Genomic DNA, 22,443 nt, shown 5'->3' on the forward strand with positions numbered 1-22,443 from the left:
AAAAGTTCCATAGTGTGTTTGTACAAAATGAAATCTTTAGGGAACCAGATACAATAAGAATTCCAGAGAACAACATAGAACACATAGAGGTGTCTAGAGACGAAGTGGAAAAAATGCTCAAGGAGCTCGGTAAGAACAGAGCAGCTGGCCCAGATGGCGTTTCACCATGGGTTCTGAGAGAATGTGCATCTGAGCTCAGCATTCCACTTCACCTGATCTTTCAGGCATCCCTGTGTACAGGAATCGTAGCAGACGGGTGGAAACAGGCTAACATAGTTCCAATCTACAAAAGTGGCAGCAGGGAAGACCCCCTCAATTATAGACCTGTATCATTGACAAGTGTAATAGTGAAAGTATTGGAAAAACTAATCAAAACTAAATGGGTAGAACACCTAGAGAGAAATGATATAATATCAGACAGACAGTATGGTTTTCGATCTGGAAGATCCTGTGTATCGAATTTACTCAGTTTCTATGATCGAGCCACAGAGATATTACAGGAAAGAGATGGTTGGGTTGACTGCATCTATCTGGACCTAAAAAAGGCTTTCGACAGAGTTCCACATAAGAGGTTGTTCTGGAAACTGGAAAATATTGGAGGGGTGACAGGTAAGCTTCTATCATGGATGAAAAATTTTCTGACTGATAGAAAAATGAGGGCAGTAATCAGAGGCAATGTATCAGAATGGAGAAATGTCACAAGTGGAGTACCACAGGGTTCAGTTCTTGCACCAGTGATGTTTATTGTGTACATAAATGATCTACCAGTTGGTATACAGAATTATATGAACATGTTTGCTGATGATGCTAAGATAATAGGAAGGATAAGAAATTTAGATGACTGTCATGCCCTTCAAGAAGACCTGGACAAAATAAGTATATGGAGCACCACTTGGCAAATGGAATTTAATGTTAATAAATGTCATGTTATGGAATGTGGAATAGGAGAACATAGACCCCACACAACCTATATATTATGTGAGAAATCTTTAAAGAATTCTGATAAAGAAAGAGATCTAGGAGTGGTTCTAGATAGAAAACTATCACCTGAGGACCACATAAAGAATATTGTGCAAGGAGCCTATGCTATGCTTTCTAACTTCAGAATTGCATTTAAATACATGGATGGCGATATACTAAAGAAATTGTTCATGACTTTTGTTAGGCCAAAGCTAGAATATGCAGCTGTTGTGTGGTGCCCATATCTTAAGAAGCACATGAACAAACTGGAAAAGGTGCAAAGACATGCTACTAAGTGGCTCCCAGAACTGAAGGGCAAGAGCTATGAGGAGAGGTTAGAAGCATTAAATATGCCAAAACTAGAAGACAGAAGAAAAAGAGGTGATATGATCACTACATACAAAATAGTAACAGGAATTGATAAAATCGACAGGGAAGACTTCCCGAGACCTGGAATTTCAAGAACAAGAGGTCATAGATTTAAACTAGCTAAACACAGATGCCGAAGAAATATAAGAAAATTCACCTTCGCAAATAGAGTGGTAGACGGTTGGAACAAGTTAAGTGAGAAGGTGGTGGAGGCCAAGACCGTCAGTAGTTTCAAAGCGTTATATGACAAAGAGTGCTGGGAAGACGGGACACCACGAGCGTAGCTCTCATCCTGTAACTACACTTAGGTAATTACACTTAGGTAATTACCACCTGTAACTACACTTAGGTAATTACACTTAGGTAATTACCACCTTCCAAAAGTAGCGAGCACAGTGCTGACCAGATAGTGAACTGCTGGCCATGTGAAGTGCTTCAGACCCACCACGTAAATCCAACTCCTGGTGCTCGGCAACAGCTTGGAGAAACAGTCCTTACTTAATCAAACATTTGTATAGTCCACTGAATAATTTGTACCGAATACAGTTTGTTCAGACCATCTAGGAATTCTAAATAAAATACAGAGGAGGATTCTGACATGGTTTATACCTGGTATTGGGGACATTTCCTACAAAGACAGTCAAAAACAAATGGTACCTACCATATAGAGAAACTTGGAAATTAGTTTATTTGCCTCAAGAAACCAGCCAAGTCAAACATTTAATGTTTTCTGCAGATATATAAGCAACTGATTAGTACTAAAGATATAGCCAATTGGCTCAGATGATCTTTGCAAGACTTTGGGAAATGATAATATATACACATTTTGGTAGCCAACCATGGGTTCATATAAAGTTAAAATAGATGTGTGAGGAATGATTTTAATTATCATTATTATTTCTTTTCTCATACATGCACTGGCAAGGAGCTGCCCTAGAGAAGATAGAGAAGTATCTCTAGTGGAAGATGATTAAAGATATGTTAAACATTGAGTCTCACGTGCTACCTTCCACACTTGGTACCACCACAGCAAACCTAGTACCACTAAACTAACATACCTGGTTGGTTGATACCTGGTTGATGGGGTTCTGGGAGTTCTTCTACTCCCCAAGCCCGGCCCGAGGCCAGGCTCGACTTGTGAGAGTTTGGTCCACCAGGCTGTTGCTTGGAGCGGCCCGCAGGGCCACGTACCCACCACAGCCCGGCTGATCCGGAACTTCTCTTAGAAAACCGTCCAGTTTTCTCTTGAAGATGTCCACGGTTGTTCCGGCAATATTTCTTATGCTCGCTGGGAGGACGATGAACAACCGCGGACCCCTGATGTTTATACAGTGCTCTCTGATTGTGCCTATGGCACCTCTGCTCTTCACTGGTTCAGTCTTGCATTTTCTTCCATATCGTTCACTCCAGTACGTTGTTATTTTACTGTGTAGATTTGGGACCTGACCCTCCAGTATTTTCCATGTGTATATTATTTGGTATCTCTCTCGTCTCCTTTCTAGAGAGTACATTTGGAGAGCTTTGAGACGATCCCAATAATTTAGGTGTTTTATCTCGTCTATGCGTGCCGTATATGTTCTCTGTATTCCCTCTATTTCAGCAATCTCTCCTGCTCTGAAGGGGGAAGTGAGTACTGAGCAGTACTCGAGACGGGACAGCACAAGTGACTTGAAGAGTACAACCATTGTGATGGGATCCCTGGATTTGAAAGTTCTCGTAATCCATCCGATCATTTTTCTGGCTGACGCGATATTTGCTTGGTTATGCTCCCTAAACGTTAGATCGTCGGACAACATTATTCCCAAATCCTTGACATGCTGTTTTTCTACTATGGGAAGATTCGATTGTGTTTTGTACCCTGTATTATGTTTCAGATCCTCATTTTTGCCGTACCTGAGTACCTGAAATTTATCACTGTTAAACATCATGTTATTTTCTGCTGCCCAATCAAAAACTTTGTTGACATCTGCTTGTAGTTTTTCAATGTCTTCAGCAGAGGTAATTTTCATGCTGATTTTTGTGTCATCTGCAAAGGACGACACGAAGCTGTGACGTGTATTTTTGTCTATATCAGATATAAGAATAAGGAACAGTAGCGGTGCAAGGACTGTACCTTGAGGTACAGAGCTTTTAACATCGCTTGGACTCGATTTTATCTGATTGACTGTTACTCTTTGTGTTCTGTTCGACAGGAAATTGAGTATCCAGCGTCCTACTTTTCCAGTTATTCCCATTGACCTCATTTTGTGAGCTATCACCCCATGGTCACATTTGTCGAACGCCTTTGCAAAGTCTGTGTATACAACATCTGCATTTTGCTTTTCTTCTAGGGCTTCTGTGATTTTGTCATAGTGGTTGAGTAACTGTGACAGACAGGATCTTCCCGCTCTAAATCCAAGTTGTCCTGGATTGTGCAATTCATTGTTTTCCATAAAACTAGAAATTTGATTCCTAATCACTCTTTCAAACACTTTTATTATGTGTGATGTTAGTGCAACTGGCCTATAATTTTTTGCCAAGGCTTTACTCCCCCCCCTTGTGCAACGGAGCTATATCTGCAGATTTAAGTGCTGCTGGTATCTCCCCTGTATCCAGGCTCTTTCTCCATATTACGCTGAGTGCTCTCGCTACTGGTACTTTACATTTCTTTATGAATATTGAATTCCATGAGTCAGGCCCAGGAGCTGAGTGCATAGGCATATTATCAATTTCTCTTTCAAAGTCTTCCGAGTTTGTGGTAATATCCGTTATATTATCTGCAGCTTGAATGTCATTCATAAAGAAGCTGTCTGGGTCATCAACTTTCATGTTGTTTATTGGTGTGCTAAACATAGCCTCATACTGGCTTCTTAGAATTTCACTAATCTCTTTGTTGTCCTCTGTGTACGTACCTTCATTTGTAATTAACGGTCCAATACTGGTCGAGGTTTTGGATTTTGATTTTGCGTATGTGAAAAAATATTTCGGATTTTTCCTTATCTCTTGTATAGCTTTCTGTTCCAATTCCATTTCCTCAGACTCATATGATCGCTTCAACGTTTGTTCTATTTCCTCAATCTCCCTGCTTAGGCTTGTTTTCCTTGCTTGTGATAGTTGTGTCTGCCGAAGCATTTCCGTTATTTTTTTCCTTCTCCTGTACAGTCGTCTCCGTTCTCTTTCTAGAGTGGTCCTCTTTCTGCCCCTCCTCACAGGCACGTGCTTCAAGCAGACCTTGTAAGCTTCAGCTGTCAGTTGAGCTATTCCCTGTGTTGGAGTTTTGTCGCTTAAGACCGTCTCCCATTGAATGGTTGCAAGGTCTACATTTATTTTTTCCCAGTCAATCCTCTTATTGTTGAAATTGAATTGATTGAATATTCCTTCTCGCTTGTTTGGTCTCTTAGACCTACTACCGTTATTTATGCTAGTTCGCACTTCAATGAGCTTATGGTCTGAGTATGAAGTATCTGAGATTGTGATATCCCTGATTAGTTCATCATTGTTTGTGAATAACAAGTCTAGTGTGTTTTCGTTCCTAGTTGGTTCTGTAATCTGTTGATTGAGCGAGAATTTGTCACAGAATCTCAAAAGTTCTCTAACCTGTGGTTGGTTATTTCCCGGGTCATTCCCTGCTATGATATTTGTGTTTGCCGTTCTCCATCTTAGACTCGGTAAATTGAAATCTCCAAGAAAGATAATATCTGGAGCTGGGTTTGCTAGGTTGTCAAGTATGTTCTCTATTTTGTGCATCTGCTCTGTGAATTCCTCAATCGTTGTATCTGGCGGTTTATATATTAGAATAATAATTAAGTTTAGTTTCTCTACCTTCATTCCAAGTACCTCTACCACCTCATTAGTTGAATTTAGTAGTTCTGTGCATACCAGGTCTTCTTTAATATACAAACCTACTCCTCCATTTGACCTAGTTTTTCTATCACATCTATATAGATTATAATTTGGAATCCAGATTTCACCATCCATGTAATCTTTTGTATGAGTTTCCGTGAATGCCCCAAATATTGAGTTTGACTCTAATAGAAGGCCATTTATGAACTTAACTTTATTTCTTGACTTTGGCTTTAAACCTTGAATGTTTGCAAATATGAATGATTGTCCATGTTGTGTGTAACTTCTGGAAGGTTTTGGTAGTTCTCCCTCCTCTCTACCCTGACCCAGGGTGTGTTGTTGTGGCAATGGTTTGTCCAGTTTTGGAAGTGATACTGGGGAGTGTGGTAGTCTCTGTGTAGTTGGGGGGTGTAGTATGTGTGGGCTTGATGCCGAACTGTAGTCCAGTCTTGGGCATTTCCCCCTCTCCATCCGTACTCCTGCCACGTTTCTGCCTGTCTGTTTCTCCCTCTGTTTGTACCTGCCTCTAAAAAATTTTCAGGGCTATTATGTTGGACTTCTTCTCTTATATGGCGCTGTGTACCTCTGACGTGGAAATCGGGGCAGTGAAGATCGTAGCATTTCCTCTCATTGACTGAGAGTGTGCATAGCTTAGGGTGAAAATATCTACACTCTGTATCAAAACGACATCTGCCTTTCCCTAACCAGTTTCAGCATTTCCGTGGGTGCATGAATGAGCATTCCGTGCCTCTGGGCCCATATCTACACTGTCCTTTTGCATAATACCAGCAAATATTTTCATTTGTGATTGTATTATTCTTGTTTGTACCCGTGCACGACTTGGCTACCTCTATGTTTTTTGTTCCAACTTTCTCGTTTCTGCATTCATTCTCGGTATTGCCCTTATCTTTCTCCTTGTTGCTTTCGTCTTTCTCATTTGTGTTCTCATTCGTCTCATTTTTTCTCTCCTTATTCATATCACCAGTGTGCTCTACACTATTGCCTTCATTTTTGTGTACCTCGACACTATACCCGTCTACATTGCTACTTTGACTCTCTAAATTCTCAGTCCCTGGGTTGTGTTCAGAGTTCGTTGCTGTCTTTATATACTCTGCATATATTTCTGGTAGTTTTTGTGTGAATTGTAGCCTGTGTTCTTCAGGAATGTTATTCATTAGTTTGGTGATGTTTTCCCACATCTGTCTGTCTCTTTGACAGATCCAGTAGTTACCTTCCCGGTTTGCATATTGTGTAGGTAATCCTGTACAACTTAGGTGAAACCTTATGTTACAAATGTTACATACAATGCCTACAACACTCTTCCGAAGTGACTTAAGGCAGCCTCCACACACCTCCATGTTGGGTTTGTGATGTTATAATAATATATGCATATATTTAAGTATTATATGTATGTATATATAATATGTATCCAGTATACAGAGCACCACTTGGTTTCCGAACTTTAGTTATCCGAAACTTCCAGTTTCCCGATTGGGGTTGGAGAGTCATGCTACCCGAACAAAGTTCGGGTAGGAAGGGGTCCGCCAAGCGTCACGCCGGCTTGTTGTGGTGGGTGGGCGATGGTCCAGTTTGCCCACTGTGACTTCACAGATTCACGGCCTATTATTCCTATTATTTTGAATTGCCATAAGGCTGGAATGTTCATTCTGTGCTTTTGTTTTACATATCTGCACAATCAAGAAACATCTGTGCACCATGTTGGCTCCAAATGCACGCATTGCGTCAGTGATGGCTGACTGGTGGGTGGATGGACGATGGAGCTTAGGTGGGAGGCAGTATGAATGAGGGGGGGGGGAGAATCAGTGAGAGAGGGGGAGAGAGAGATGCTAGGAGGGAGGGGGAGGTAGGGAGAGATGTTAGGAGGTAGGGAGAGATGCTAAGAGGGAGGGGGAGGTAGGGAGAGATGCTAGGAGGTAGGCAGGAAGGGATGGAAGTAGTGAGAATTAGGGAGGGAAAGGCAGGCTGGCAGGCACAGGCAGGCAGGCAGACAGGCAGGCAGGCAGGCAGGCAGGCAGGCAGGCAGACAGGCAGGCAGGCAGGCAGGCAGGCTAGCTTGCAGGAAGGCTGGCAGGCAGGGAGTGAGTGGTAGTCACGCAGTTGAACCGCGTGACCTTGAGAGATGGGATGTAGGGGGGCGGGTGGTTTGTTGGTGGTGGGGGTGAGACCGGCTCATTCCCGAAGATAAGCCTAACACACACTACCCGTTAGCATGATGGCAGGGAGGGAGGCAGGCTGGCAGGCTGAGAAGGAGGCAGGCTGGGAAGGAGGCAGGCAGGCAGGAAGCGATATATGGGTGTTGAAGTGAACCGTGAACCACGTGACCTTTGAGAGTGTGTGTGTGTGTATGGGTTTGGGGTGGGGGGGTGGGGGAGGTGTGTCGGTGGTGGGGGAGGGACTGGCTGACTCCGTAAGCCTAACCACACTCCACAGACCTGTGACCCAGATTTGTTTCTTAAATGTACAGTACATCATCGTATATTTTAGGCAGGATGTGCCTGCAGGCTGGCAGGATGTGCCTGCAGGATGTGCCTGCAGGCTGGCAGGCAAGCTGGCAGGCAGGCTGGCAGGATGTGCCTGCAGGCTGGCAGGATGCGTCTGCAGGCAGGCTGGCAGGATGTTTCTGCAGGCTGGCAGGATGTGCCTGCAGGCTGGCAGGCAGGCTGGCAGGATGTGCCTGCAGGCTGGCAGGATGTTCCTGCAGGCTGGCAGGATGTGCCTGCAGGCTGGCAGGCAAGCTGGCAGGCAGGCTGGCAGGATGTGCCTGCAGGCTGGCAGGATGCGTCTGCAGGCAGGCTGGCAGGATGTTTCTGCAGGCTGGCAGGATGTGCCTGCAGGCTGGCAGGATGTGCCTGCAGGCTGGCAGGCAGGCTGGCAGGATGTGCCTGCAGGCTGGCAGGATGTTCCTGCAGGCTGGCAGGATGTGCCTGCAGGCTGGCACTCAAGCTGGCAGGCAGGCTGGCAGGATGTTCCTGCAGGCTGGCAGGATGTGCCTGCAGGTTGGCAGGCAGGCTGGCAGGATGTTTCTGCAGACTGGCAGGATGTGCCTGCAGGCTGGCAGGCAGGCTGGCAGGATGTGCCTGCAGGCTGGCAGGATGTTCCTGCAGGCTGGCAGGATGTGCCTGCAGGCTGGCAGGATGTGCCTGCAGGCTGGCAAGATGTTTCTGCAGGCTGGCAGGATGTGCCTGCAGGCTGGCAGGCAGGTTGGCAGGATGTGCCTGCAGGCTGGCAGGCAGGTTGGCAGGATGTGCCTGCAGGCTGGCAGGATGTTCCTGCAGGCTGGCAGGATGTGCCTGCAGGCTGGCAGGATGTTCCTGCAGGCTGGCAGGCAGGTTGGCAGGATGTGCCTGCAGGCTGGCAGGATGTGCCTGCAGGCTGGCAGGATGTTCCTGCAGGCTGGCAGGCAGGTTGGCAGGATGTGCCTGCAGGTTGGCAGGATGTGCCTGCAGGCTGGCAGGATGTGCCTGCAGGCTGGCAGGATGTGCCTGCAGGCTGGCAGGATGTGCCTGCAGGCTGGCAGGATGTGCCTGCAGGCTGGCAGGATGTGCCTGCAGGCTGGCAGGATGTGCCTGCAGGCTGGCAGGAAACATCCAGAGGATGTTTGCCAGACGTCTTAATAATCAGTTAGGAACAATTAAGGACTTTTATAAAGCGGATCAGGACTTCACTTATTGGTGAGTAAAAACAAAACACGGTCGCATTTACGCCATGAACCTGTCGATTTTTTTCCCCTAGAGTGTTTTTCGTAAATTTTTCGGAAACATTTCTTTTTACATTTCTAGTTTATTTTTTCCCCTCTATTTCTCGTATACAAACTTACATGTTAACCGACGGGTCTCGTCCCCAAGGGGTTCGGAAACCAAGTGGTGCTCTGTATTTATAATATTACATATGTTTATTTGTTCAAGTTTATGTGGGGGTACTTATCGCCTTGTGGAGAAAATATGGTCGTCTTGGGACCGTCCAGTTGACCGTTGTTTGTCCCAGGTCGGGGGCAGGATGGGCAACCAGGATGTCACTGGTTGCCAGTTACTTGATTTACACACTGATTATGTGCCTGTAATTACCTAAGTGTAATTACCTAAGTGTAGTTACAGGATGAGAGCTACGCTCGTGGTGTCCCGTCTTCCCAGCACTCTTTGTCATATAACGCTTTGAAACTACTGACGGTCTTGGCCTCCACCACCTTCTCACTTAACTTGTTCCAACCGTCTACCACTCTATTTGCGAAGGTGAATTTTCTTATATTTCTTCGGCATCTGTGTTTAGCTAGTTTAAATCTATGACCTCTTGTTCTTGAAATTCCAGGTCTCAGGAAGTCTTCCCTGTCGATTTTATCAATTCCTGTAACTATTTTGTATGTAGTGATCATATCACCTCTTTTTCTTCTGTCTTCTAGTTTTGGCATATTTAATGCTTCTAACCTCTCCTCGTAGCTCTTGCCCTTCAGTTCTGGGAGCCACTTAGTAGCATGTCTTTGCACCTTTTCCAGTTTGTTGATGTGCTTCTTAAGATATGGGCACCACACAACAGCTGCATATTCTAGCTTTGGCCTAACAAAAGTCATGAACAATTTCTTTAGTATATCGCCATCCATGTATTTAAATGCAATTCTGAAGTTAGAAAGCATAGCATAGGCTCCTTGCACAATATTCTTTATGTGGTCCTCAGGTGATAGTTTTCTATCTAGAACCACTCCTAGATCTCTTTCTTTATCAGAATTCTTTAAAGATTTCTCACATAATATATAGGTTGTGTGGGGTCTATGTTCTCCTATTCCACATTCCATAACATGACATTTATTAACATTAAATTCCATTTGCCAAGTGGTGCTCCATATACTTATTTTGTCCAGGTCTTCTTGAAGGGCATGACAGTCATCTAAATTTCTTATCCTTCCTATTATCTTAGCATCATCAGCAAACATGTTCATATAATTCTGTATACCAACTGGTAGATCATTTATGTACACAATAAACATCACTGGTGCAAGAACTGAACCCTGTGGTACTCCACTTGTGACATTTCTCCATTCTGATACATTGCCTCTGATTACTGCCCTCATTTTTCTATCAGTCAGAAAATTTTTCATCCATGATAGAAGCTTACCTGTCACCCCTCCAATATTTTCCAGTTTCCAGAACAACCTCTTATGTGGAACTCTGTCGAAAGCCTTTTTTAGGTCCAGATAGATGCAGTCAACCCAACCATCTCTTTCCTGTAATATCTCTGTGGCTCGATCATAGAAACTGAGTAAATTCGATACACAGGATCTTCCAGATCGAAAACCATACTGTCTGTCTGATATTATATCATTTCTCTCTAGGTGTTCTACCCATTTAGTTTTGATTAGTTTTTCCAATACTTTCACTATTGCACTTGTCAATGATACAGGTCTATAATTAAGGGGGTCTTCCCTGCTGCCACTTTTGTAGATTGGAACTATGTTAGCCTGTTTCCACCCGTCTGCTACGATTCCTGTACACAGGGATGCCTGAAAGATCAGGTGAAGTGGAATGCTGAGCTCAGATGCACATTCTCTCAGAACCCATGGTGAAACGCCATCTGGGCCAGCTGCTTTGTTCTTACCGAGCTCCTTAAGCATTTTTTCCACTTCGTCTCTAGACACCTCTATGTGTTCTATGTTGTTCTCTGGAATTCTTATTGTATCTGGTTCCCTAAAGATTTCATTTTGTACAAACACACTTTGGAACTTTTCGTTTAGTGTTTCACACATTTCCTTTTCATCTTCCGTGAATCTATTTCCCATTTTCAACCTCTGAATATTATCCTTTACCTGCAATTTGTTGTTTATGAATTTATAGAATAGACCTGGTTCTGTTTTACATTTGTCCGCAATCCCTTTTTCAAAATTTCTTTCTGCCTCTCTCCTCACTGCCGTGTAGTTGTTTCTCGCATCTTTGTATCGCTGGTATGTTTGGGGGTTCGGCCTCTTCCTGTATTGATTCCATTTTTGTGTCTTTCGGTCTCTAGCCCTCTCGCAATTTCTATTGAACCAATCCTGTTTCCTAGTTCTGCATCTCTGTTTTGGTATAAATTTTTTTGTGCCTTTATCATATATTTCACAAAACTTGCCATACATCTCATTCACTTCCTTGCCTAGCATCAAGTCTGTCCAATTATACTCACTAAAAAAATTTCTAAGGTCACCATAATGTCCTCTCCTGAAGTCTGGTTTTTCAACTGCTTCAACCTCCTTATTTTCTTCCAGCTTATAACACATTGCATACTTTATTCCCAAAAAGACATGGTCACTTTTACCCAAGGGAGGAAGGTACTGAATGTCAAATATCTCTTCCTCCTTCCTGGTAAATATCAAATCTAGCATGGAGGGAACGTCCCCTTCCCTCATCCTCGTAGCTTGTTTAACATGTTGATACAAGAATGTTTCCAGGATGAGGTCTACAAATTTACAGGTCCAAAAATCTTCTGTTTTAGCTTCATATGCTTCCCAGTCTATGGATTTCAAGTTGAAGTCACCGACTATCAACAGTCGTGATCTATCGTTATCCGCTCTCGCTATAATCTCTCTCATTATTGTTATAAGACCTTCACGTTTACTATCTAGCTCCTCCTTTGACCATGTGCTGCTTGGCGGTGGACTATATGCATTTATCATCATTAGTTTATCATCCTCATAGCAGATCTCTAGTGCTATTATGTCAACTTCTTGTGGATTGGCAGTCATTATTTCCTTCACCTTTAGGTGTTCTTTTACCAGCACCTTTTACCTGTAATATCCTAAGGGAATTTCTGCTTTCTTCCGGCTTGTAATGTTATTCACTTACTCTATTACTAGTTCTTAGCTCCACTTTCCCGTATTACAGTATATATTGCCAGTATATTATCACTGAGGAAGTACACTGTTACTGCGGGACGTCCTCTACACTGTGTAGGCCTCGTGGCTGTGGTGTAAACAGCCTAGTGTGATGCCTCCTCCACAACTTTACATTTATACTTTTTCTTTGTACAATTCTCTAACACTATCCACTAATTTATATGTTGTGTTACACGTTCCACTTCACTGTTCATTCACAGTGAATGAACTTCACTGTTCCACTTCACTGTTCATTCATTCACTGTTCATCCACTTCACAACATAATACAGTATTCACAATATCATTTGACTCCATAGATTTGGTGTAAAGTGCTCTATGTTAGGTATAAAGTATTCTACATTAGTACTAAACTATTCAACATTAGTTATTAATCAGTGCTCCGTAGTTCTGCCAGTGTAGAGTACTTTGCTATGCATCACACTGGGTGTAGAGTGCTCCACACTGGGTGTAGAGTGTTCCACACTGGGTGTAGAGTGCTCCACACTGGGTGTAGAGTGTTCCACACTGGGTGTAGAGTGTTCCACACTGGGTGTAGAGTGCTCCACACTGGGTGTAGAGTGCTCCACACTGGGTGTAGAGTGCTCCACACTGGGTGTAGAGTGCTCCACACTGGGTGTAGAGTGCTCCACACTGGGTGTAGAGTGCTCCACACTGGGTGTAGTGCTCCACACTGGGTGTAGAGTGCTCCACACTGGGTGTAGAGTGCTCCACACTGGGTGTAGAGTGCTCGGTGTCAATTGTCACAAACAATCGTTCACCATTTCCTTATGGATTTGGGAAAATGTTTACCAATGCACACTTACCTCAATGTGAACTGGAGCTTCCAAAAGTGGCCGAGGGGCAATGTATTTTGCTGGTCGTTCAACTGGTGGCCCGTGAAACCACCCATTAATGGAGAGGCGAACCTTTTCTTGGGTCAGCACTTCTGCTACCTGCCAACACATAACTATTAGTTTACAGATTAAATCTCATTACAGTATACTTCAGTCTACTATAGTCAGTAATCCTAACCTACCATTATTACCATGTTTCCCACATTATTGGAGGAAAGGAGGCATTGGCCTCCTCCTTTACTGCTGAGAGCAGCAGTTTCTCCTCCACATTTACCGGGATGGTTGTCACCCAGCTCTCTCCTCTCCCTTTTACTGGGATGGGTGTGTCACCCAGCTCTCTCCTCTCCCTTTTACTGGGATGGGTGTGTCACCCAGCTCTCTCCTCTCCCTTTTACTGGGATGGGTGTGTCACCCAGCACTCTCCTCCCAACCACTTGGGCCGGACAGTAGAGTAACAGCCTCGCATCATGCAGGTCGGTGTTCAATCCCCGACCGTCCAAGTGGTTGGGCACCATTTCCCCCCCCCACCCCCGTCCCATCCCAAAATCCTTATCCTGACCCCTTCCCAGTACTATATAGTCTAATGGCTTGGCACTTTCCCCTGATAGTTCCCTTCCCCCTTAACTGAGATGGGTGTGACCCCCAATAATCCCTGTTCCTCCTTTACTAAGATGGATGTCACTGCAGCAGAAATCATGGAATGTAACAGAAATTGAAGTCATTGAGGAAGACTCCATATACAGCTTCATATGCAACAGGCTCTGCAGTCTCAACACCAATCAACTGAAGGCTGGGAGGCGGGACACAAGATGCTCTCACAACTAGGCAAGTGACGGAAGGGAAATATCAGGAGAAAAGTGCCAAGCCATTACGACTATATAGCACCGGGAAGGGATCAGGATAAGCAATTTGGGATGGGACCAGGGGGGGACTTAGTGGACGGTCAGAGATTGAACGCCGACCTGCATGACGCGAGACCGTCGCTCTACCGTCCAGCCCAAGTGGTTGAAGGCAAGTGAAGGAGAAAATAGATCAACTTACACCAGCATTTCCATCACCATTACCCTCAAATTAGCCTCTGAAGTATCCAGCACACTGCTACACTCACAAACACCACACATATCATTAGTAGTTAGTAACAGTTGATTGACTGACAGTTGAGATGTGGGCCAAAAGAGCCAGAGCTCAACCCCCGCAAGCACAACTAGGTGAACTAGGTGAATACAATACAGCGACAACCTGAAGCCCCAGTTGTGCATGGTCGTTGGAGGCCATTAGTGGGAATGCTCAAATATTGTAATGTTCTACTTTTTGAGACAAGAGAAATTAAATAGGACCCTTACAAGGTTTATAAAACGATTCCTTATTTTACCCATGTAACTTAAGCAAAATGTCTATACTAATGCTAGAAAACTTCACCCAAACATATTTGTATGACTGCTAGAACACATCTGATGAACATATTTATGTGACTGCTAGAACACATCTGATGAACATATTTATGTGACTGCTAGAACACATCTGATGAACATATTTATGTGACTGCTAGAACACATCTGATGAACATATTTATGTGACTACTAGAACACATCTGATGAACATATTTATGTGACTACTAGTACACATCCCCTCAACATGTGTGACTACTAGAACACATCCCCTCAACATGTGTGACTACTAGAACACATCCCCTCAACATGTGTGACTACTAGAACACATCCCCTCAACATGTGTGACTACTAGAACACATCCCCTCAACATGTGTGACTACTAGAACACATCCCCTCAACATGTGTGACTACTAGTACACATCCCCTCAACATGTGTGACTACTAGAACACATCCCCTCAACATGTGTGACTACTAGAACACATCCCCTCAACATGTGTGACTGCTAGAACACATCCCCTCAACATGTGTGACTACTAGAACACATCCCCTCAACATGTGTGACTACTAGAACACATCCCCTCAACATGTGTGACTACTAGAACACATCCCCTCAACATGTGTGACTACTAGAACACATCCCCTCAACATGTGTGACTACTAGAACACATCCCCTCAACATGTGTGACTGCTAGTACACATCCCCTCAACATGTGTGACTGCTAGTACACATCCCCTCAACATGTGTGACTACTAGAACACATCCCCTCAACATGTGTGACTGCTAGAACACATCCCCTCAACATGTGTGACTGCTAGTACACATCCCCTCAACATGCGTGACTACTAGAACACATCCCCTCAACATGTGTGACTGCTAGTACACATCCCCTCAACATGTGTGACTGCTAGTACACATCCCCTCAACATGTGTGACTGCTAGTACACATCCCCTCAACATGTGTGACTGCTAGTACACATCCCCTCAACATGTGTGACTGCTAGTACACATCCCCTCAACATGTGTGACTGCTAGTACACATCCCCTCAACATGTGTGACTACTAGAACACATCCCCTCAACATGTGTGACTACTAGTACACATCCCCTCAACATGTGTGACTACTAGTACACATCCCCTCAACATTTGTGACTACTAGTACACATCCCCTCAACATGTGTGACTACTAGAACACATCCCCTGAACATGTGTGACTGCTAGTACACATCCCATGAACAAAATCAAAAGCTTACCGTACTTATAATATAATGATACCGGTAATAATTTTCCAACAATACATAACTATACCTTCCCACCGAAAATAAGTCAATTTACCTTAGTAACCTCCTTCATATACTGTTCAAGTAAAGCATTTACAGTCAAAAGTAGTGTTGAAACGTACCTGGTGAAATGATACCGGGGACACCTCGAAGAAAGCAAAACCATTCCATTTTGGCTGCAGAGACCTGACAACATCTTTAGGCTGTTTGTGCTCTGTAAAATAAATGGGGATCAATTATTAGGCAATGCCTTAAAACAAGATACATTTACTCACTATTATATTAATGTTCATAGGGTTATGCAATTTCTCCTTGAAAATGAGCAACAGAGAATTACATCTGAAATCCTGGTCTGGCTATTTATCATGTCGTCAACAAAATCCTCTCTGGCTATGTATCATATCAACAAAATCCTGGTCTGGCTATCTATCATGTCATCAACAAAATCCTGGTCTGGCTATTTATCATGTCGTCAACAAAATCCTGCTCTGGCTATGTATCATATCAACAAAATCCTGGTCTGGCTATCTATCATGTCATCAACAAAATCCTGGTCTGGCTATTTATCATGTCGTCAACAAAATCCTGCTCTGGCTATGTATCATATCAACAAAATCCTAGTCTGGCTATCTATCATGTCATCAACAAAATCCTGGTCTGGCTATTTAACATGTCGTCAATGAAAACAGTATGTGTATATAACACGGCAGCGCTGTCCAGTGAGAGATTAGTCCAATACTCTCTTAGGCTCGTCATGCCTACAATTCTTTCATGTGGACCAAAGTTTTCTTTTTATAGATTGTATTCATTTACTTAAAAGATAAGATACCAAGATAAGACAGCACTTTATTTGAAGATAACATTTTTTAAGAGCTTCATTAAATTCCAGACACATGCAGGGGCTAGAGTTGATAGAGGGGGATGGTTGACACAAGTGAGGCAATGGTGGCGTGAGATAAACATCACAATCCTTTGAGAAGCAGAACTAACAACATGGTCACCATGGCAAGAGAGAATACTATAACCAGACGAGGAGTCACAATAACGTGGCTGAAATATGTTGACCAAACCACACACTAGAAAGTGAAGGGATGACGACGTTTCGGTCCGTCCTAGACCATTCTCAAGTCGATTGTGAGATGCAATCAACTTGAGAATGGTCCACGACGGACCAAAACGTCGTCGTCCCTTCATTTTCTAGTGTGCGGTTTGGTCAACAATATACTATAACCTGTCATGTTTGAGACTTAATTAAGTATATATAGGTAAACATTCCAAAATTTAGATGAGAGGCTTTCTGAAGTATATCTGCTGTATGGATAACATTAATATTACTGGTGTAATACACAGGAACCCAGAGCAAAACCTCAAGGCCTTCAGGGATACTAAACTCAACCTCAAAGAAGCAAACAACATTAAAACACACAACAAGTGCAGCCTTTGAGCACAGCAACAGTCAACACAATCACTCTTGCTAAATTAATACTGTCTCCACTCGATCATCTGGACTATATGGGAAGGCCCCCCAGCCGGATTATCACATTTTTCGGATAATGGTACTTTTTCACCTACGAGTCCAAAAGTGACCATTTCCAACTATTTTTATACTACAAACAACATAATTTGAATTCCCTTACCACATACAATTATTAAATATTCAACTAGAAACCTCAACTTACCTTGTTGGTGTTCGTCTTCTTGATTGATGCCACACATCTTGAAGTTAAAAATTCTTAACAATTTACGTAACCTATACTAACACAACACTAAAATTAACACTTAAAATTACTGTACAGTTCATTAAGCTAAGTTAGTTTTGAATGCCAGCTGCTGAAGCCTCACTAGTTAAAGGCATTTGGGTTGCCTGTGAGGCCTCACTTGTTGAAGGCGCTTGCTTGCACCTCACTTGTTGAAGCGCTTGCATGCCTTCACTTGTTGAAGGCGCTTGGCTTGCCTGTGGCACCTCACTTGTTGAAAGTGCTTGGCTTGCCTGTAATGCCTCACTTGTTGAAGGAGCTTGGCTTGCCTGTGGCGCCTCACTTGTTGAAGGCGCTTGGCTGCCTGTGACGCCTCACTGGTTGAACAACACGTAGCTTGTCTTTAATTGCTAGGACAATCTTCTTCCTCTTAACACTTCCAGAACGATTGATGCTGCTACCAGACATATTCTTGGCCAAAAATGTTCAAAGTTACTATGAAAATTCAGAAAGTCATTTAAAAAAATATTTCACTAATGGCGCAGCACTGTGAGGCCGCACTGGTTGAGGTGTATAACTGTGACTTGTCTTTAATTGTTAGGACAACTTTCTTCCTCTTAACACTTCCAGAATGATTGATGCTGCTACCAGACATAGTCTTGGCCAAAAATGTTCAAAGTTACTATGAAAATAAAAAAGTTATTTAAAAAAATATTTCACTAATGGCGCAGCACTGTGTATAACACGAGGGACAGACGCACATGGGTTGACCAGTGTTGGACGGGTCCACTTGGGGTGGAGCAGCTATAGCACGTTACGTAGGCCGCCAGGAGGAAAAAAATTCACAATATTTTTGAAGGAAACTTCAGCCTGTGCACAATGCTTTTAGGAAACTTATTTATTTGTTATTACTTAATTACTAGTACTTATTTCATTTGTTTTTGACTATGATTAATTGTTCTAAAATTAATGGTAATTCCTGTACCCAGGTGGTCCCTCCTGACGCACCCCTCCCAACACCACCCACCCACCCCACCCACCCCATCCCCTCCTCCACCATGCGTCTAGAGCCACAGACGGGATTAATACGGTATGGCCGTATTTTCATCCGGCCAAACCAGCTTTTATCCGGTTCCTGTGGCCATTTGGCCGGATATTGTGATAACTTTATCCGATCACGATTTTGGCCGTATAAGGGCGTTTTCCGGATGTTTGAATCCCGGATAATCGCGGGGTTACAGTACTTACAAAGTATAAATTGCACAACAGTGTTTCTCTGACTTCCTCTCACCCTTGTCTCACCAACCTCATTCTCTCCTCCCTTTACTCATTTATTACTACTAGCCCCATGTATCTCTGTTGAATCTGATGATGTTAGAACTAGCCCCGTGTGTATCGCTGTTGGATCTGATAATGTTAGCACTAGCCCCGTGTGTATCTCTGTTGGATCTGATGATGTTACCACTAGCCCCATGTATCTCTGTTGAATCTGATGATGTTAGAACTAGCCCCGTGTGTATCTCTGTTGGATCTGATGATGATACCACTAGCCCCATGTATTGCTGTTGGATCTGATGATGTTACCACTAGCCCCATGTATTGCTGTTGGATCTGATGATGTTACCACTAGCCCCATGTATTGCTGTTGGATCTGATGATGTTACCACTAGCCCCATGTATTGCTGTTGGATCTGATGATGTTACCACTAGCCCCATGTATTGCTGTTGGATCTGATGATGTTACCACTAGCCCCATGTGTATCTCTGTTGGATCTGATGATGTTAGTACTAGTCCTGTGTATCTCTGTTGGATCTGATGATGTTAGCACTAGCCCCATGTATCTCTGTTGGATCTGATGATGTTAGTACTAGTCCTGTGTATCTCTGTTGGATCTGATGATGATAGCACTAGCCCCGTGTGTATCTCTGTTGAATCTGATGATGTTAGAACTAGCCCCGTGTGTATCTCTGTTGGATCTGATGATGATACCACTAGCCCCGTGTGTATCTCTGTTGGATCTGATGATGATAGAACTAGCCCCGTGTGTATCTCTGTTGGATCTGATGATGTTAGTACTATTCCTGTGTATCTCTGTTGGATCTGATGATGTTAGCACTAGCCCCATGTATCTCTGTTGGATCTGATGATGTTAGTACTAGTCCTGTGTATCTCTGTTGGATCTGATGAAGTTATTAGAAGTAAAATAGTATCAACAAATAAAGTCTCCTTCCTTCATGGCATTTGTCTACATTGTTGTCAGAACTTGCTAAATTACTATGGCTTGAAGATAGCAAAATCATATCACTTCTACTAGTCACAATTACGATTAACAATAATGATCATTAATGATTATACATACCATCAGTATTAAAAAGGTCTAATGAACCACCATCCTGCTCCTCCCATGGCGGCACCAGGTACAGTATATAAGCAATTCGCCGACTATCTAGCTCATCATCGTGGCACAGAAGTACATCTATAATAGAAGAAAAGAATGAAGGCTTCTCTCTCTCTCTTTACTCATCATCTTATTGCTTACTCATGAGACACAAGACTTGAGTTCAAAGACTATTGGAAAGTGCTCTAGATTTCAGCAGTACATTTAAATTTGATTCATTATCAACAATAGCAAGAAAGGTGTTGAGCATATGATATGCCTTTGTAGCATGGGACTAGTTTTTAACTTTACAAAATACATAACTGAAGCAGAGTGCAATGAGGCATAGACACATGTTTATTTATTATTATTTATTTATTTATATACAAGAAGGTACACTGGGTTTGTGAGGATATATAGCATGGTATTTACAATCTTGTAAAGCCACTAGTACACACAGCATTTTGGGCATGAGATGTGTTAGAACTGTTAGAACTTCATCGCTTCGACCACCTCCCAGCCTGACGTGGGCAAGTCTTTTGTTCAGTATTTAGCCACGTCATTAATCCTTTGTTACCAATATTTACACAACTTAAATTGTATTACGAATGGCACAATAGTCAGTTGAAGGTAACTTTTATTGTGTCTGGCCCAATCCTGCCACATAGTGCATTTCTTCAGCAACCTACCTGCCCACCACTGAACTAACCTTTTTGACATTTGTTCTGTTTTTCAAAATTTTTATTTTTTTTATTTTCATTTTTTTATTTAAGAAATATGGAGCAGCCTACCTGCCAACCACCGAACAAACCTTTTTGACATTCGTTCAGTTTTTCAATTTTTTTTATTTTTTTATTTTGTCTTTTTTTATTTAAGAAAATGGAGCAGCCTACCTGCCGAACACTGAACGAACCTTTTGCTATAATACAAATGAAAAAAATTTTGAACAAATTTGAAGAATGAAAAATGTCATAAAGGTTTGTTCAGTGTATGTAAGGTAGGCTGCTCCATTATTTAAAACATCGAATATCATATTGATGTTTTTCGGTGGTAGAAAGGATTAACCCTTAAACTGCGCAATGCACCTGCAGGCCCTCGTCTAGTTTGCGCAACGCACCTCCGGGTATTTGTATTTTTCACGTTCCATTCAAAACTCCCACGGCTACATTGGGTTCACATCAGCTTCCTCATGGCTTTTGTAAACAGACGCCATATTTAAAAAAATCGTGGGCCACATTCCTGGGTGTGAGAGCCTCAGTACTGAGTGAGCAACCAAGGCTGGTGCACACAGCATGAGCTCACAGCACTGCTGTTCAGCTTGTGACAACAGCATCGCCTAATAACGTCAAAATATATATACTGTATAATTTGTATTATTTAGCCATGATAGTATTACAGAAGAGCCTGAGTGTGATAATGAATGTGTACAATGTTCAAATATCAGTGATTCAATGCTGTTCACGATGTTCACAGCGCTAGCCACAGAACCACAGCATTATTTCGTCCATCTAGGAATCTTCAAACGACTTCCTAGGTTCCTTTACAAAATAAACTTGCGATCAATTATTCATTTACAGGATTTAGTGACCAGTAATGTGATAACAGCAGGATTGTGGTGATAATAAGCATTGTGCATAGTATTGTGGGAGGAGGAATTGTGGTGAGGGAGCGAGGGAGAGAATCGAGGTAGCCTCACTGTGTGTGTGTGTGGCAGCCACTCTTGTTTTGCTCATCATACTAGCTTAGTGGTTTGCTATGGTGAACACATATGTACATGGGTATATACAATGTGTGTATATACCCATGTACATATGTGCATAGTATTGTGGGAGTTGGAATTGTGGTGAGGGAGGGAGGGAGAGAATTGAGGTAACCTCACTGTGTGTGTGTGTGTGTGTAATTACCTAAGTGTAATTACCTAAGTGTAGTTACAGGATGAGAGCTACGCTCGTGGTGTCCCGTCTTCCCAGCACTCTTTGTCATATAATGCTTTGAAACTACTGACGGTCTTGGCCTCCACCACCTTCTCACTTAACTTGTTCCAACCGTCTACCACTCTATTTGCGAAGGTGAATTTTCTTATATTTCTTCGGCATCTGTGTTTAGCTAGTTTAAATCTATGACCTCTTGTTCTTGAAATTCCAGGTCTCGGGAAGTCTTCCCTGTCGATTTTATCAATTCCTGTTACTATTTTGTATGTAGTGATCATATCACCTCTTTTTCTTCTGTCTTCTAGTTTTGGCATATTTAATGCTTCTAACCTCTCCTCGTAGCTCTTGCCCTTCAGTTCTGGGAGCCACTTAGTAGCATGTCTTTGCACCTTTTCCAGTTTGTTGATGTGCTTCTTAAGATATGGGCACCACACAACAGCTGCATATTCTAGCTTTGGCCTAACAAAAGTCATGAACAATTTCTTTAGTATATCGCCATCCATGTATTTAAATGCAATTCTGAAGTTAGAAAGCATAGCATAGGCTCCTTGCACAATATTCTTTATGTGGTCCTCAGGTGATAGTTTTCTATCTAGAACCACTCCTAGATCTCTTTCTTTATCAGAATTCTTTAAAGATTTCTCACATAATATATAGGTTGTGTGGGGTCTATGTTCTCCTATTCCACATTCCATAACATGACATTTATTAACATTAAATTCCATTTGCCAAGTGGTGCTCCATATACTTATTTTGTCCAGGTCTTCTTGAAGGGCATGACAGTCATCTAAATTTCTTATCCTTCCTATTATCTTAGCATCATCAGCAAACATGTTCATATAATTCTGTATACCAACTGGTAGATCATTTATGTACACAATAAACATCACTGGTGCAAGAACTGA

The 22,443-nt window shown here is 42.7% G+C and overlaps 1 protein-coding gene across 4 annotated transcripts in view; it reads right to left on the bottom strand.

Annotated features, from left to right (window-relative positions):
• LOC123764892 (Prolyl 3-hydroxylase sud1) overlaps window positions 1-22,443 on the bottom strand; it is a 79,156-nt gene that overhangs the window by 24,177 nt on the left and 32,536 nt on the right. For all 4 annotated transcript variants that reach the window (XM_069302675.1, XM_069302677.1, XM_069302676.1 and 1 more), the window contains exons 5-7: window positions 19,590-19,706; window positions 15,655-15,746; window positions 12,833-12,961 (exon numbers count right to left, since the gene is read on the bottom strand). In XM_069302675.1, the coding sequence (XP_069158776.1) occupies window positions 12,833-12,961; window positions 15,655-15,746; window positions 19,590-19,706 (338 nt within the window). The remainder of the gene's footprint in view (window positions 1-12,832; window positions 12,962-15,654; window positions 15,747-19,589; window positions 19,707-22,443) is intronic.

This window comes from Procambarus clarkii, chromosome 48, assembly GCF_040958095.1.
Source record: "Procambarus clarkii isolate CNS0578487 chromosome 48, FALCON_Pclarkii_2.0, whole genome shotgun sequence".
Taxonomy (NCBI): domain Eukaryota; kingdom Metazoa; phylum Arthropoda; class Malacostraca; order Decapoda; family Cambaridae; genus Procambarus; species Procambarus clarkii.